Source organism: Aythya marila, assembly GCF_965140915.1.
Source record: "Aythya marila genome assembly, chromosome: 17".
In the NCBI taxonomy this organism is placed as follows: Eukaryota; Metazoa; Chordata; class Aves; order Anseriformes; family Anatidae; genus Aythya; species Aythya marila.
This window is the reverse complement of record NC_139058.1, coordinates 2,301,050-2,313,738: the sequence shown is the minus strand read 5'-3', so window position 1 is coordinate 2,313,738 and position 12,689 is coordinate 2,301,050. Positions and strand designations below refer to the sequence as shown.

The 12,689-nt window shown below is 57.0% G+C and overlaps 2 protein-coding genes across 2 annotated transcripts; one reads left to right on the top strand and one right to left on the bottom strand.

The window, feature by feature from the left end:
• Nucleotides 1–963: 963 nt before the first annotated feature.
• On the top strand, nucleotides 964–6,888 carry CCDC63 (coiled-coil domain containing 63; the record flags this gene model as incomplete). Its single annotated transcript, XM_082774401.1, has 10 exons — nucleotides 964–1,136; nucleotides 1,691–1,834; nucleotides 1,976–2,165; nucleotides 3,230–3,349; nucleotides 3,802–3,983; nucleotides 4,324–4,505; nucleotides 4,963–5,183; nucleotides 5,608–5,682; nucleotides 5,999–6,191; nucleotides 6,514–6,888. The coding sequence occupies 10 exons, from the start codon at nucleotides 964–966 to the stop codon at nucleotides 6,855–6,857; spliced, it is 1,824 nt and encodes a 607-aa protein (XP_082630527.1). The 3' UTR covers nucleotides 6,858–6,888.
• An 888-nt stretch (nucleotides 6,889–7,776) lies between these two features.
• On the bottom strand, nucleotides 7,777–11,202 carry MYL2 (myosin light chain 2). Its single transcript, XM_082773893.1, has 7 exons — nucleotides 11,139–11,202; nucleotides 10,136–10,225; nucleotides 9,880–9,955; nucleotides 9,262–9,366; nucleotides 8,610–8,685; nucleotides 8,479–8,527; nucleotides 7,777–8,049 (listed from the first exon to the last, which is right to left on the bottom strand). Exons 1-7 carry the CDS (start codon nucleotides 11,139–11,141, stop codon nucleotides 7,951–7,953), a joined length of 498 nt encoding a protein of 165 aa, XP_082630019.1. The 5' UTR covers nucleotides 11,142–11,202; the 3' UTR covers nucleotides 7,777–7,950.
• Nucleotides 11,203–12,689: the final 1,487 nt, after the last annotated feature.

Here is a 12,689-nt window from a genome sequence, read left to right as displayed (position 1 = left end):
GAGCTGCAGTACTACGTGGTCCAAGCCACCGAGACCACGTGAGTGAGGATCTGATCCCCGAGAGGTTGTCCTTATCATCCTTCAGAGGTGTCTGTCATGCAGAAAAAGCAAAAAAAACTCAACGAGCTTTCCCTGGACCCAGCATGGCTGCGCAGGCTCGGGTGCCTTCCCAGGGCTGCTCTGCCCTTGGAAGTGATTTTTGTTACCCAATGCCACATTTTGCTCTCTTCTGTAAAAATAATTTCCAGTTAAACGCATCCTCAGAGCCTACCTGCCGGTGAATTAGCCCAGAACTTGGTGGCTGGCTCATTAGCTTATCAAATTTTTTGGGATCAAGGGCAGAAATGCCTGGCTGTAGCCTCCGGTGCCATCTCATGCTGCTGCCCGGGGACCTGAGCCTCACCAAGCAACCCAACCACCCTGGGAAGGAGCTGACCACGCTCTCCAGCTTATAGGGAAGGCATTTTTACGGCTCTTGTGAGTCAGGCTGTGTGCTTCCCTCCACAGAAGGGAGAGGAGCAGGCGTGAATACTGAATTTGTCCCCTGCATGGGCTGTCCCCAAGGCTCTGTCCCCGGGGTCCTTCCCCAGGTGTGTTGGCAGTGGGAGCTGTTGGGCTCTTTTGGCAGGGGGTACCTCTGCCTTGGTGAGGTGGTGGCTGCTGCCTCTCCAAGCAAAACTGGAAAAGAAAATCAGGAGGAAAGCCCAGGGAACTGCTGGGGATGGCCAGGCTCCAGGTGCTGCTCTCTGATCCAAGCGAAAGGCTTCGAAGTCCCAGGTTATGGGACAAAATCAAATGCTGCAGAGGGGAGCAGAACAGGTGAAGGAAAGTTTCTGCCTGCTGTGGTCATATAATCAAGAAGACAGCAGAGCACATGCCTCAGGGCTGCTTTCAGGGAGGGTTTCCAAACCATCCACCTTGCTGGGGTCCCCGTGCGGTCCCCAGCCATGCTCCGGTACGGCGATGCCGCCGCGGCAACCAGGCCAGCACCGGTTCCAGGAGGCCCAGGACCTGCTGCTGGCCCTCCCCACTCCGTGCTGGGTCTCATCCTTCCCACCGGGAGCGAGGGATTTTCCCCAGGAAAACCCCAACCGCTGCCTCAGCCCCCGAGAGGAACCGCAGAGCCCTGCGGCACGGTGAGCAGCGACCGCTCCGGGTGCAGCATCAGGGGGGGACAGGGGAGCACCCATGGGTGTCTGCCACAGCCGGGGGGTGAGGGATGGAGGATCAGCCCTTGTGCCCTCCTTTGCTGCAGCCCTAACCCTAATCCTAACCCTAACCCTAACCCTGACCCTAACCCTAACCGTCCCTGTCCCCAGATTTCATTTCCCCCCTTTGAAACCAGGCTGGTCCCCAGGAAGGCTCCCTCGTCCCGTGCTGAGGAATCTGCAGGGTGAACGGTGGAGTTAGACGGGAAAAATGAAGAGCTCAAAGGTAAAAACTGAAGCACAGTGGACTTAGCCCTGAAGACGATCAGAAATACTCACACAGCCCGCCTGGCTCAGGGCTCTGGGTGGCAACGAATACATTAGGAGGAAGCAGCAGGGGTGTGCCACACTGCTGGAGGTGTGGTGGCATTAATCTGTGTCCAGACAAGCTGCAGTGGCCAAGATTTATTTTTTTTTATTTTATTTTTATTTTTATTTTTATTTTTTCTTTTTCTGTAACAGCTGAGGGGGTCTGGGTTGAGGCACACGCTCTCGGACTTCACTGTGAAGGAGAGGGAATGTCGCGTCGAGGCAGACTTCGGCAGACTGCAGAAGCAGTTTCGGATCTCAGCGGAGAAGAGGAAATGTTTCGGTGCCAACATGAGGCAGCAAATACACGCCCAGGAGTGAGCACAACCCCACCGGGCTCCGTGGGGTTCATGCTGGGATCTCCGGGAGGCCCCGGTGCTGGGCTGAGAGGGGTGAGGACCTGCCCCAGCACTGCAGGAGGGACGTGCTTCATGCCTTTTGTCGCCCTTTTTCTGCAGGAAAGAAATAGAGTCGCTGAAGGAAGAACACAGAGGGATGTCGCTAATACTGAGCCAGATCAACTCCCTGAGAAACGTGATGCAGGATAACAGAAATCGTACGGAGCTCAAGTGCCTCTTGCAGACCAAGGATCAGTATGACTGCCTGATCAGAGACAGAAAAGCCCTGCTAGCTGAGCAGGACAGCCAGGTAAGAGTGAATGGCTCCCTGGCCGAGCACAATACAGCAGAGCAGAGCCATGGAATGAATTTACTCCAGTCTGTACAAAGCATTTAATTTAGGCCCTGGAATATAAAGCTGCCCCTGCACAAAGGAGGCAGGACAGGGACGAGTGGATACAGCCAGGCTCCCGTTCAAGTCAGTGGCACTGGTGGGAGGCTGAGGTCCAGCTCCAGTCCTTGGTGTCCCTCCGGTGTCTGCAGCTCCCCTGGGATGGTCACACAACACCCCTGTGCTTTCCCCTTGACTTCTTCTGACCCTGAAAAAGAGGCAAAAAAAATGGAAGGGTTGGTTGAGCAAAATCTGGGAAGCCCTACAGCTTCTCCGAAGCACAGCCTGCTTTGGCTTGGTCAACACTGGGTGGGGGGCAAGGGAAAAATACAGTGCTACAGAAGTGACAGGTTGCTGCAGCCCCCTGCCCCGAGCATGTTCCCTGTGGCAGAAGGCAGGGAACGCGCTCAGGGGATTTACAGCTGCTGGAGATGCTGCAGAGCTTTCCACAACGGGGTTAGCTTTCAGTTCGGGACTTCAGGATTTTGTGGCTGAGTCACAGCTCTCCCACCTGCCCCCGGCTTCATTGTTCTCCAGCTCCTTCGTTCGCCGTGGGGATTTATTTCTGCTGGCAGCTCTCCAGTTCTGGCAAACATTTTCCTCCGCTCCTTCCCAGGGAGGACTGCACAGATCGCTGCGTGGCCAGCAAGGGAACCACTACCAAAAATCTCTCCTCATTGCCTCTTCCACCCTGCAAGGGGTGTTGCTGTGCCTTGTTCAGCACCCGCTGAATTTCCCTCTGGAGACAGCTTCATTTCCTTGGTGACATGAGAAGAAAGTGGTTCCTAGTCACGGTCTGTGTTTCTGCATGTGCAGAGTGGGATCCTTTGGGACTGTAGATGCTTCCATAACTGTGAGCTCATTAATGACATGGTTGCTGTAGCTCAGGTCAGCAGAGGGTATTTTCTTTGGCTGAGCGTCCTGACAAGAATCCAGAATGCAGGGGTGGAGATTATGGATTTATTTTCTCTGTGTGTGTGCAGATCCTGGAGCTGCAAAAAAAGATTGTGAGGCAAAATGTGATAGCAACGAAGGTGAAGCAAGCAAACAGTAGCAAGTGGCTGCAAAACCAGATCCAGACCCTGGAGATGCGTCTGAACAACGTAAGCAAACATTTTGCAAAGCTTTGGACACGACGTGCGGGGTTGTGCTGGGGCCTGCGTGCAAAAAGCTTCTTGATCAGGACAAAGGGTAATGGTACAGATGCATTTGGTTCATATGAACTATATGAAGGACTCGGCTCCTTCCCCTGGCCTGAATAATCCCAGAATATCTCAAAGGCTCCTTCAAGCTCGGTGACCCAAATGTAGCACGTGTTCCCAGCCAAGAAGCCCAAAGGTCTGCACCTGTTTAGTGATAAAACCGAGCTGCCCGGAGCCACTTTGCCTTGGACAATGCCAGCTCCAGCTCTCTGCTGAGATCATCCTTGGGAGGAGAACAATGCAGGGCCTGCTTCAGATCTCTTGTGCCCTGTCTGCCCTAGCCCTGGTCAAGGTCTTTCAGCACAGACCCAGCCCTGCGCCAGCCACAAACCTTTTTGCTTCCCTCTCCCCAGGTCACCATCCGTTTTGACACCATCCTGACCGTCAATAACAGGCTCCGAGAAGAGATCGAAAACCTTCGGATCCAGAAAGCCATCCTGGACAACTTCTACGCCAAGCTCCGTAAGCATCTGGACCAGCAGAAGAACAGGATGGACGCCGCCGTGGAGCAGTCCACGCAGGCATACGAGCAGCGGTGCGCGGCCTCGCGAGCCCTCTGCGGCCCGGGCAATTTCTGTGACTGGTGTCAGGGAGGAGATGGGTTACAGCTGCTCTTCTCTAGGACTGGGAGCTGTCTAAGGGCTAGGGGTCTCTGTGAAGGGAGATTCATACTGGCAGGGTGTTGTTTATTCCATCTACCCCAGACATTTTTTGGGATGGGGGCACTGCCCCTGCTTGGGAACCAGAGGTCGATCAGCTGCGGTCTGAGTGACCCGGCTGCAATAAGTTGGGTCAGGAATACAAATCCTCGTACCCCTGCTTTTACAGGTGATTTCCACCTGTTCACGGTGTAACTTGCTGCTCTCCACGTGCAGGGTGGAGGCTCTGGCGAGGATTTCAGCCATGAACGAAAGGCACAGCAAAGACACCGTCCAGTACAACATCGAGATGCAGGAGCGGGAGCGCATCCGGGACCAGGAGAACAAGCTGAAGACCTTCGTGCTTGCCAAGTTCACGGATCGCTCTGAACTGGAGGAAGAGGCCAAAAAGAAAGAAGGTAGCACAGGAGAGAAGCCACCTGTGACTGAAACCACAAACCAGGGGTCTGCAGGGTGGAAGGGGGCTGCTTGCAGCAGCTCGTAGCACTGCAGCCCAAAGGCATCTCCCCTCCTTCTTCACCATCCTCAGGGCAGGGAAGTTCAGGGGAATGCTCTCAGCCCCAAACGAGGTAAAAAGGATGAAGAGTGATATTTGAGCACCGTGTGTCTTGGTTTCCCCAGCTTTAGGTCTTTTTTTAGCTCCTAGGAAATGTTCGTGCTGTGTTTGCCTCATTCCTTTGCAGACTGTGAGCTCCCTGCTTAATTTCCTGGGGAAATTAGAAATTTGAAGAGCTCGTTCCCCTCCAGCACTGCTCCCCCTTTGTCCCAAGCTCCCAGCCAAACCACTCCAGACTCATAGGCAAAAACCCTGCCGGTGGGGTCATGCATGGCTCGGCGTCTCTGTCTCCTCCTCAGCCTTGAAGGCAGCCCAGAAGGCAAAGAAGAGGCAAGGAGAGAGCTTCGAGAGCCGGGAGGTGGCTTACAAGCGGCTGCTGGAGCTGGCAGAGAACGGGGACATCGACCAGCTGGTGAACGGGTTCATTGAAAAGGAAGGGAAGAACTTTGCCTACTTCAGCTACGCCACCGAGCTGAACAATGAGATGGAGAAGCTGCAGCAGAGGATCAAGGACCTGCAGGTCTGTTCCAGTCCTGCTCCGAGGCCCTTCATGGCTGCTTTGGAAAACACTTGGGGCTGGGGTGGGTTTTGTCATCCTCTACTTGTCCAGCATCACACCAGGGCCTGGCTCACAAGGGTGTGCTCAGGAGAAAGCAAAGGGCAGCCAAAAATACAACTCCAGCAGGCAGAAAGCTGCCTGCTCGGAGCTAAAACTGTCTCAATGCTGCCACCGTGCACCCAGCAAAAATATTGCAAAAGAAAAGAGCTCCAGGAGAGCCAAGAGCCGCCTTGGCTGTGTGCAGGGCTGGCTGGAACAAGAAATTCTGCTTGTTGTGGGATGTCCCTGCTCCCAGGGCACAGGATGGTCTCCAGTCCCTGTCGTGCACATCTGTTGGGCAGTCGGCCACTAACCCTACCCTCTCCGTGTGCTTGTGTTTATACAGGACGAAATCACGCTCTTCACAACCGACCAGGACACTGCAGAGAGCAGCAGCCTTCATGTCCTGAAGGAGCTGGAGGTAGGACGGTTGGGTTTTGCCCCTGCGAGGACAGCAGGCTGTCCTGGCACGTGTCCTAGGGAGACTGGTCCTGTCAATGCTGCTCTGGGAAACAGCTGGAGAAGCATAGGAAGAAAAGGGCTCCTGTCAGACCTTGTCTTTCAAAGCCTGGGGCCTCGTCTGTGGCATAGGGAGCTTGGGATCCCCTTCATGGGGCCTTTCCCCTACAGTGATGGAGCATCCCACAGCCCCTCCTGGGATGTCTCCAGTGTCCATACTGGGGTTGTGGGAGAGAGGAGGGGGCTCTCGTGACACCTAGCAGAGCCTTTGCTGGTAGGACAAGCTAAGCCACACGACCGAGAAAGCCAACAAGTACGAAGAGAGATGCAAAGAGAGCAGCAAGGTCCTGGGCCGGCTCAAATCTGCCATGGAGATCCTGTTCAAAGAAATCGACTGTGATGACACGAAGATCAAGGAGCAGCTTGGCGATAACGGGCAGATCACGGACTTGAACCTGATGCAGTTTTTCGGTGGGTTAAGGCTGCCTCACCATGCAGTGTGTGCCTTGTATGTCCACTTTTCCTTGAAATTTTTCAATTTTCAGCTTTTTTTCCCCCCCCCCGACCTCTCACGTGTGCGTGTCCCCTGCTGAGGGTGAATTTGGGATGTCAAATTCCCTGCCAATTCAGGGGCCAACCTGGCTGCATAAAGCAGCCAGGGGTCCCCAAGACCTTGTCTAGTCTCTGGGTGTGGGATCCAGCCTTGGGATCCGATGACACCACCTGAGGGAAATCTTGATGGGGGAACCCCATTTCTTGGCGCTCTCCTTCATCTCCCTATACTCCCTCCCAGCTCTTGTGGAGAAGAAGACCAACGAGCTCCTGCTGAAGGAGTCCATCCTGATCTATCTGGAGGCTGACGGCTCACTGACGTCCCAGACCTTCACCAACCCGCTGCTGGGCGGCACCGAGCTGCTGCAGGGCATGGACCCAGCCCGCATCTGCCCACAGCCCCCCACCATGGAGGGCGCCGCCGACGCCACTGACGCCTGTGAGTATGCGGGGCAGAGGAGGAGGGACTACAGCCTTGCCATTAGCCAATCCGCAACATCCTCCTGGCGGCCCAGCCAATCCCAGCTGGCGCCTCTGCCACCTGACCAATCACGGCCGGCCTGCCCCGCCCCGGCAGGTATATAAGCGCCGCGGGGCGGTGCGTGAGGGTGGCGGCCATTTTCTCGGGCAGTCGAGGCGCCGCTGGACCACGCGCAGCTGCGCGAGCTGGTTCTCCAGAGCTGCGAGAGGAAGCGGGGCAGTGCCAGCAGCACGGGCAAGAGGGCGAGAAACGACCTCCAGGCGTGAGAGCCCGGTGGTGCTGGAGTAAATAAAGAGTCTTGTCCCCAAACTCTGTGCCTGTGCAGTGTCTGTCTTCCCCTCTGGAAGGAACCCAATGCCTCCCGCGGGCTCCCAAAGCTCTGCGGGTGATATTTCAGCACGGTTTCACCCACGGCTGGGGGTGGGAGCAGCTGCTGACCTGCAGCCCACAGCTCTGGCAGCACCGGGGCAGGATGGGCAGTGTGTGCTGAGGGGGAGCAGAGGCTGGGTCTGGTTCTCCTCACTGCAAAACCCGACATGGTTCGGTCATGGGGGGGTTCTGGGTCACCGTGTGGCTCCTAGAAGGGTGAGGGACATCTCTGGTGACCAGCGATAGGACCTGAGGGAACGGTGTGAAGCTGTGAGGGGCAAGGTCAGGGTGGATCTTAGGAGAAGGTTCTTCAGCAAGAGGGTGGTCAGGCGCTGGGACAGGCTCCCCAGGTTCAAGAAGCATTTGGACAAAGCTCTCAGACATATGGGCTGATTTTTGGGTGGTCCCGTGTGGAGCCAGGAGTTGGATTCAATGATCCTTGCGGGTCCCTTCCAACTCAAGACATTCCAGGAGCATGGGGAGGAGAGGGGAGCTCAGAGCAGCTCCTTATCCTGCACCATGCACGCTCTGAGGAGCCTGGGGAAGGTACAGGGGGCTTGGGGGATGATCCCACTTGCTGGGTGTTCCTGAGAGGGCACAGCATCCTTCCAGCTCTCTCCACACCCCCATCACACAGCATAGACACACTGTACATCCAGGCAAACCCCAAAACGCACTTTATTTTGGTTGCTGTTCAGCGCTCTTTTCCCCACGATGAGCAAATCTCCGTCATGGAGAGGACCAGGGAGAGGGGCGAAGGGACCCCCGGTGTGACCTGGAGAGAGGTGATCCCGCAGAGCCGACCCCAGCACTGGCCATGAGCACGGCTTAGTCCTTCTCCTCCCCGTGTGTAATGACATGGACGAGGTTTTTGTAATCAAGGTTGCCAGAGACGTCTGGAGGGAAGGCAGCGAACATCTGGTCAACCTGCCAAGAAAAAGACAGGGTGGAGAGGCGGCACGGGAGGGGTTTGTGGCTGTGGCTGATGGTTTGCACAAGCTGTGGTGTGGCTTCAGGGCTGGTCCCATCCCACAGCTGTGCTGACCAAGGGAATGAGAGAGGCAAAGAAGCCCCAGCTCTCTCATGCCCTGCTGTGGGGTGAGAGGTGGCTTCTGGAAGGACGTCATTGCTTGCTTTAATGGGATTTCATGGAAATTTGACTTTGCCTGCCCTGCCCTTCAGCCGTGTACCTCTCACACGGGAAACTGAGGTGTGAGCAGATCCCGAATTGGGCAGTGGGACCCAGCAGGGAAAGGGAAGAAGACTCAGCACCAACCCAGCTCAATTCAACCCCCTGGGCACAGGCAGGGATTTTTTGGTGTGTGGGGCTGGCGGAGGGGTGGCAGGGACACGTACCTCTTCCTGGGAAAACCTCTCGCCCTGCGTCATCAGCATTTCTTTGATGCTGCAAATGAGAGGTTGAGGTGAGCACCGGGCAGGTTTCGGGGTGAGCCCTCCATCCCCCCCCTGAGCACCCCTGCACTCACTAGGCAGATTTCAGCCCTTTGCCCTCCGGATCAAACACCTTGAATGCGTTCAGGATCGTCTCCTCCGGGTCGGCACCTGAGGGTGACACGGCCGTGACCATTGGAAGCAGTGGAAGAAGCAGCCAAGTGCAGCCTCCTGCTTCCCAAATCCCTGCTTTCCCCTGGGAAACGCTGTGGGATTTGGGAACTGGGGGGGCTCTGCTGGAAAGCTGACATCCTGCCCCCCTAAATCCCTCCAGCCCTCTTGTGTTGGCCAGGATCCCCTGACACGGCGAGGAGCAGACAGACGCGTGGTCACGGTGTGCCCACCAAGCAGGCTGCGTCGCCTCCGCCCCGGCATCCGGCGCTTATCTAATCTTTTGGGTGTATTTATAGAGCTCCAGGAGGAGGCCCTTGGGGCCGCAGAGCCTCCAGGAGATCTGGGGGAAGGCTGCATGCCTCAGCTGGTGTAAATTATAGGGGCTGCAGCCGGGCAGGGTGCCACCTTTGGTGCTGCAGGCACTGCAGGACCTGTCCCCTCTTTCTGTGGGGACAAGGACATCACAGCTGCGTGCTTGTTGTAAATGGACAGGGAAACTGAGGCACGGAGAGTGCCAGGTGGGACAGGACATTGAGTGTGAGCCCACCCCTGGCTCCCTGGGCACCCTCTCACCCTTGAGTTTCTCCCCGAACATGGTGAGGAACACGGTGAAGTTGATGGGGCCGGGCGCCTCCTTTATCATCTCGTCGATCTCCTCGTTTTTCACATTCAGGCGCCCTAGGGGAGAGCGGTGCTGGTGAAGGACACCCACGGGAGACTTTTTCTGGGGGAAAAAGCGGGGCATTCCCCTGCCCCACTGCCCCATGGATCAGTCTGGGTCCTCATCAGAGGTTTTTGGTCAAAGCCACTGTTTCTATGGGTCCTCCTGGCCCTGCTGACCCTGTCACTGGTGTCATGATCAGGCCAGAGGGAGCTGTACCCAGACAGCTCTGATTGTCGGGAATGAATGGGACTGAAAGCCCACATCCCTTTACCTGAGTCGGGTGATCTTTGGGATTCCCCACAGGTCCTGCAAATCCCCCGCATGCCCAAAAACCCAGGGGTGCTGCCAGCTGGCAACACCCAGGTGCTGCTTGGCAGTGGGGTACAAAGCGAGCATTTGTCTGGGGATCATCCAGGGCCAGGTTCTCTCAGTTAATGGGGGCTGAATGGGGGCTCCCGGCTGGTTTCTCACTTTTCAGGTCTCCTGTCGGAGCTGCTGGGGAGGGGGTGTTCCTAAAGGGGGCTCACCGAGCGCAGCAAACGTGTCTCTCAGATCCGCCTTATCGATGAAGCCGTCCCGGTTCTGGTCCATGATGGTGAACGCCTGGGAGCAGAGGAGGAGGGTTGGGGGCTATCACCCAGCCAGGGAACAATCCTGTCCCCTGCCCCCTGGGGTGATGGCTCTCGTTGCGGACCAGCTGTCACCGAGCTGAGAGCACGCAGGAAGGAGCTGAAGGTCACATCGCATCGAGGCCCCTCGGTCACTGCCACCAAATCCACCTACCTCTTTGAATTCCTGGATCTGGGCCTGCTCGAACATGGAGAAGACGTTGGAATTAGCACCCTCGATCCTCTTCTTGGCTTTCTTGGGTGCCTGCGGGGTTCAAGCACGTCTCAGGAACTCGCTGCCTTTTTATGGTGTGGAGTAAAAGCCTGAAACTACCCGGTGCTTAGCCACAAGTCCTTCACGGTAGCTCCGGGCTTTAATCCCTGGGTGCTCGGTGGTTTTCCCCCTGCATTGCTCAGGAGCTGGGGGGCCCTGAGACGCTGCAGAGCTGTAAGAGTCCTGCTTCAAGCACAACTCCCTCTTTGCTTTCCTGATGAGTTTTGCCAAATAGGTCAGAGAAAAGAGGAGCTGGGATGAAATCACTTTCCCAGGAAAGGCAGCAGTGGGTGAACTGGCCAGGATCTGCCCAGGTGCGGGGTCAGGAGCATGCTGTAATTTTTAGGTGCCTCCTGACTGCTCTGGGCCTTTCATTAAGAAGAAAGCACTCATTAACATGTTTGCTTATTAAAAAAATCGACCTCCTCCTTTGCAGGGGTTTGAGATGACCAGAAATGCCTCGGCTGGTCTTTTAGGGAGATGAGGACAGAGTCGCTCCCTGCCCGACCCTGCTGGCCTGCCGAGCATCCCCTCCCTGTGGTCACGCACACCCCTGCGGCTTTCCCCCTCCCCAAATTTCCTCCCTGCCAAGAGGGAACAGAGCAGGAGGGATTCGGGGGGCAGAGCTGCCCTTCCCCTCGCTGCCTAGAGGAAGGGAAGGAGAAAAGCTGTCGGCTGCACCCCAAAGGAGCCCGCCCCAGTGAGAAAACTCTGCTGGCTGCAGCTGATGTGGGAAGCACCCCTCGGCCCTCTCCTCTCCCCGCTGATCCCCGCAGGATGCTGCCGATGCTCATCCCCTCGACGGGGCAGAAAGGATCCTCGGATCCCCACCGCCTCCACCTCTCCCTGCCCCTTGGGGCCATCCCGGTGCTGAGCCAACACCGCGGTTTTTGCCCCTGCTCACCATGGCTTCGCTTTGGGCGCTGGCGGTGCCGCAGGAGGAACCTCAGAGGCAGTCCCTCCTCTCCCCCCAGGGCCGAAACAATAAATACGGCTCGCTCCGGGCTAAAAATAACCCCCTGCCCACTTTTGGCTGTAATAGGTAAACCAGCCGCCCCCAACCCTCTTGTCGCTGACTTTTTCTCTCTGCCTCCTTCTCTAATCTGGAATAGCAGCTTGTTGTTGTCACTGCCTGGCGTGACATGCGAGACACGGAGGCTCTCAAGGTTAGCGGGGTGCCGGGAGGCCCCACAGCTCCCACCCTGGGATGCTGACCCGCTGGAGCTCACACGGGGACTTGTCCCACTTGTGTTTGTCATTTGGGAAGGGCAGGGGCTCTGCTTTTCCCCTCTGCTGGGCTCTTTTGGGGGATTTGGCCCAGGGAACGAGGCTCAGCGCTGTGCTCCCGTGCCCTGTTGGTGTGTCTTCCCTCCGAGGGACATTTGTTTTGGGGTGGAAAGCTGCTGAGGTCCCCTTGCTGCTCACCATGGAAGGACCACCTTGGCTACAGCCCCCCCATGCTTATGGGATGGGGATATTTCTGCCAGAATTGGAGGTTTCGTGCCTCATTAATGCATCTGCATGGCAAAACCTGACCCTGCTTGGCAGCTAAAGAAGGAACAACGGGGCCCGATCATTTGTGATGCCCAAAAGCAGCAAGAACAGCTGCCCGGCCACCCGATGTCTCCAGCTGGAGGGGACCATCCCTGCCACCCTGCCACCTTGTCACCCTGCCACCCTATCACCCTGTGACCCTATCACCCTGCCACCCGAGACGCAGCTCCCACCCCAAAAGGGTCAGGATGAGGCTGGTGGAGGATGCTGAGCTCCCACAGAGCCAGGCAGGAGGAGCGCAGGGCTCCTGGCTGTGTCCCCCCCCACAGGGCACCTGTCCCTCGCTGAAGCCAAACACTTGCTCAGCCCCGATCCCACAACCCATTAACTTTCCCCATCCCAGCCGCTGGCAGCTCGGGGCCTTGCCGGGTGGCAGGGATGTTTTGCCTTCGGTATTTTTAGGCATGCTGAGGCTCGTGGGAGGGCTGGGACACGGCTGGGAACAAAAGAGACTGTGAAAGAGGATCCCAGAGCTGCGGGCTCTGCCCAGACGCTGCCCTTGTTCCCCAGAGGGTGTGAATGCCACCGCTGATCCCTGGCACTCACCCCTCTGATCCGTTCCAGCAGCGATCATCTGGGCTGGATGAGGCTTCAGCTGAGGCTGAAATGGATTTCAGGGTGGGTTTTTGGGGTCTGTCTGAACCAAAAGGCAGAGGAGAGAGCGGAGAGGGGCAGAGCTGGGTGAGGAGCATCCCAGGGCATGCAGGCACAGCTGGGACGAGCGGGATCAATCCCGGCACGGGCGCTCCCTCCCCTGCCAACTTGAGCTGAATCCATCGGCCAGCCGAGCCCAATTACCTTAATTTGTGGCATTAAGGAAAAATCCATAAGCATCAGGGAAGTGATGCGCAGTGGTGTAACGGGACCGCTCGCCTGCGGAGCCTCCAGCACCGCTTGGGTG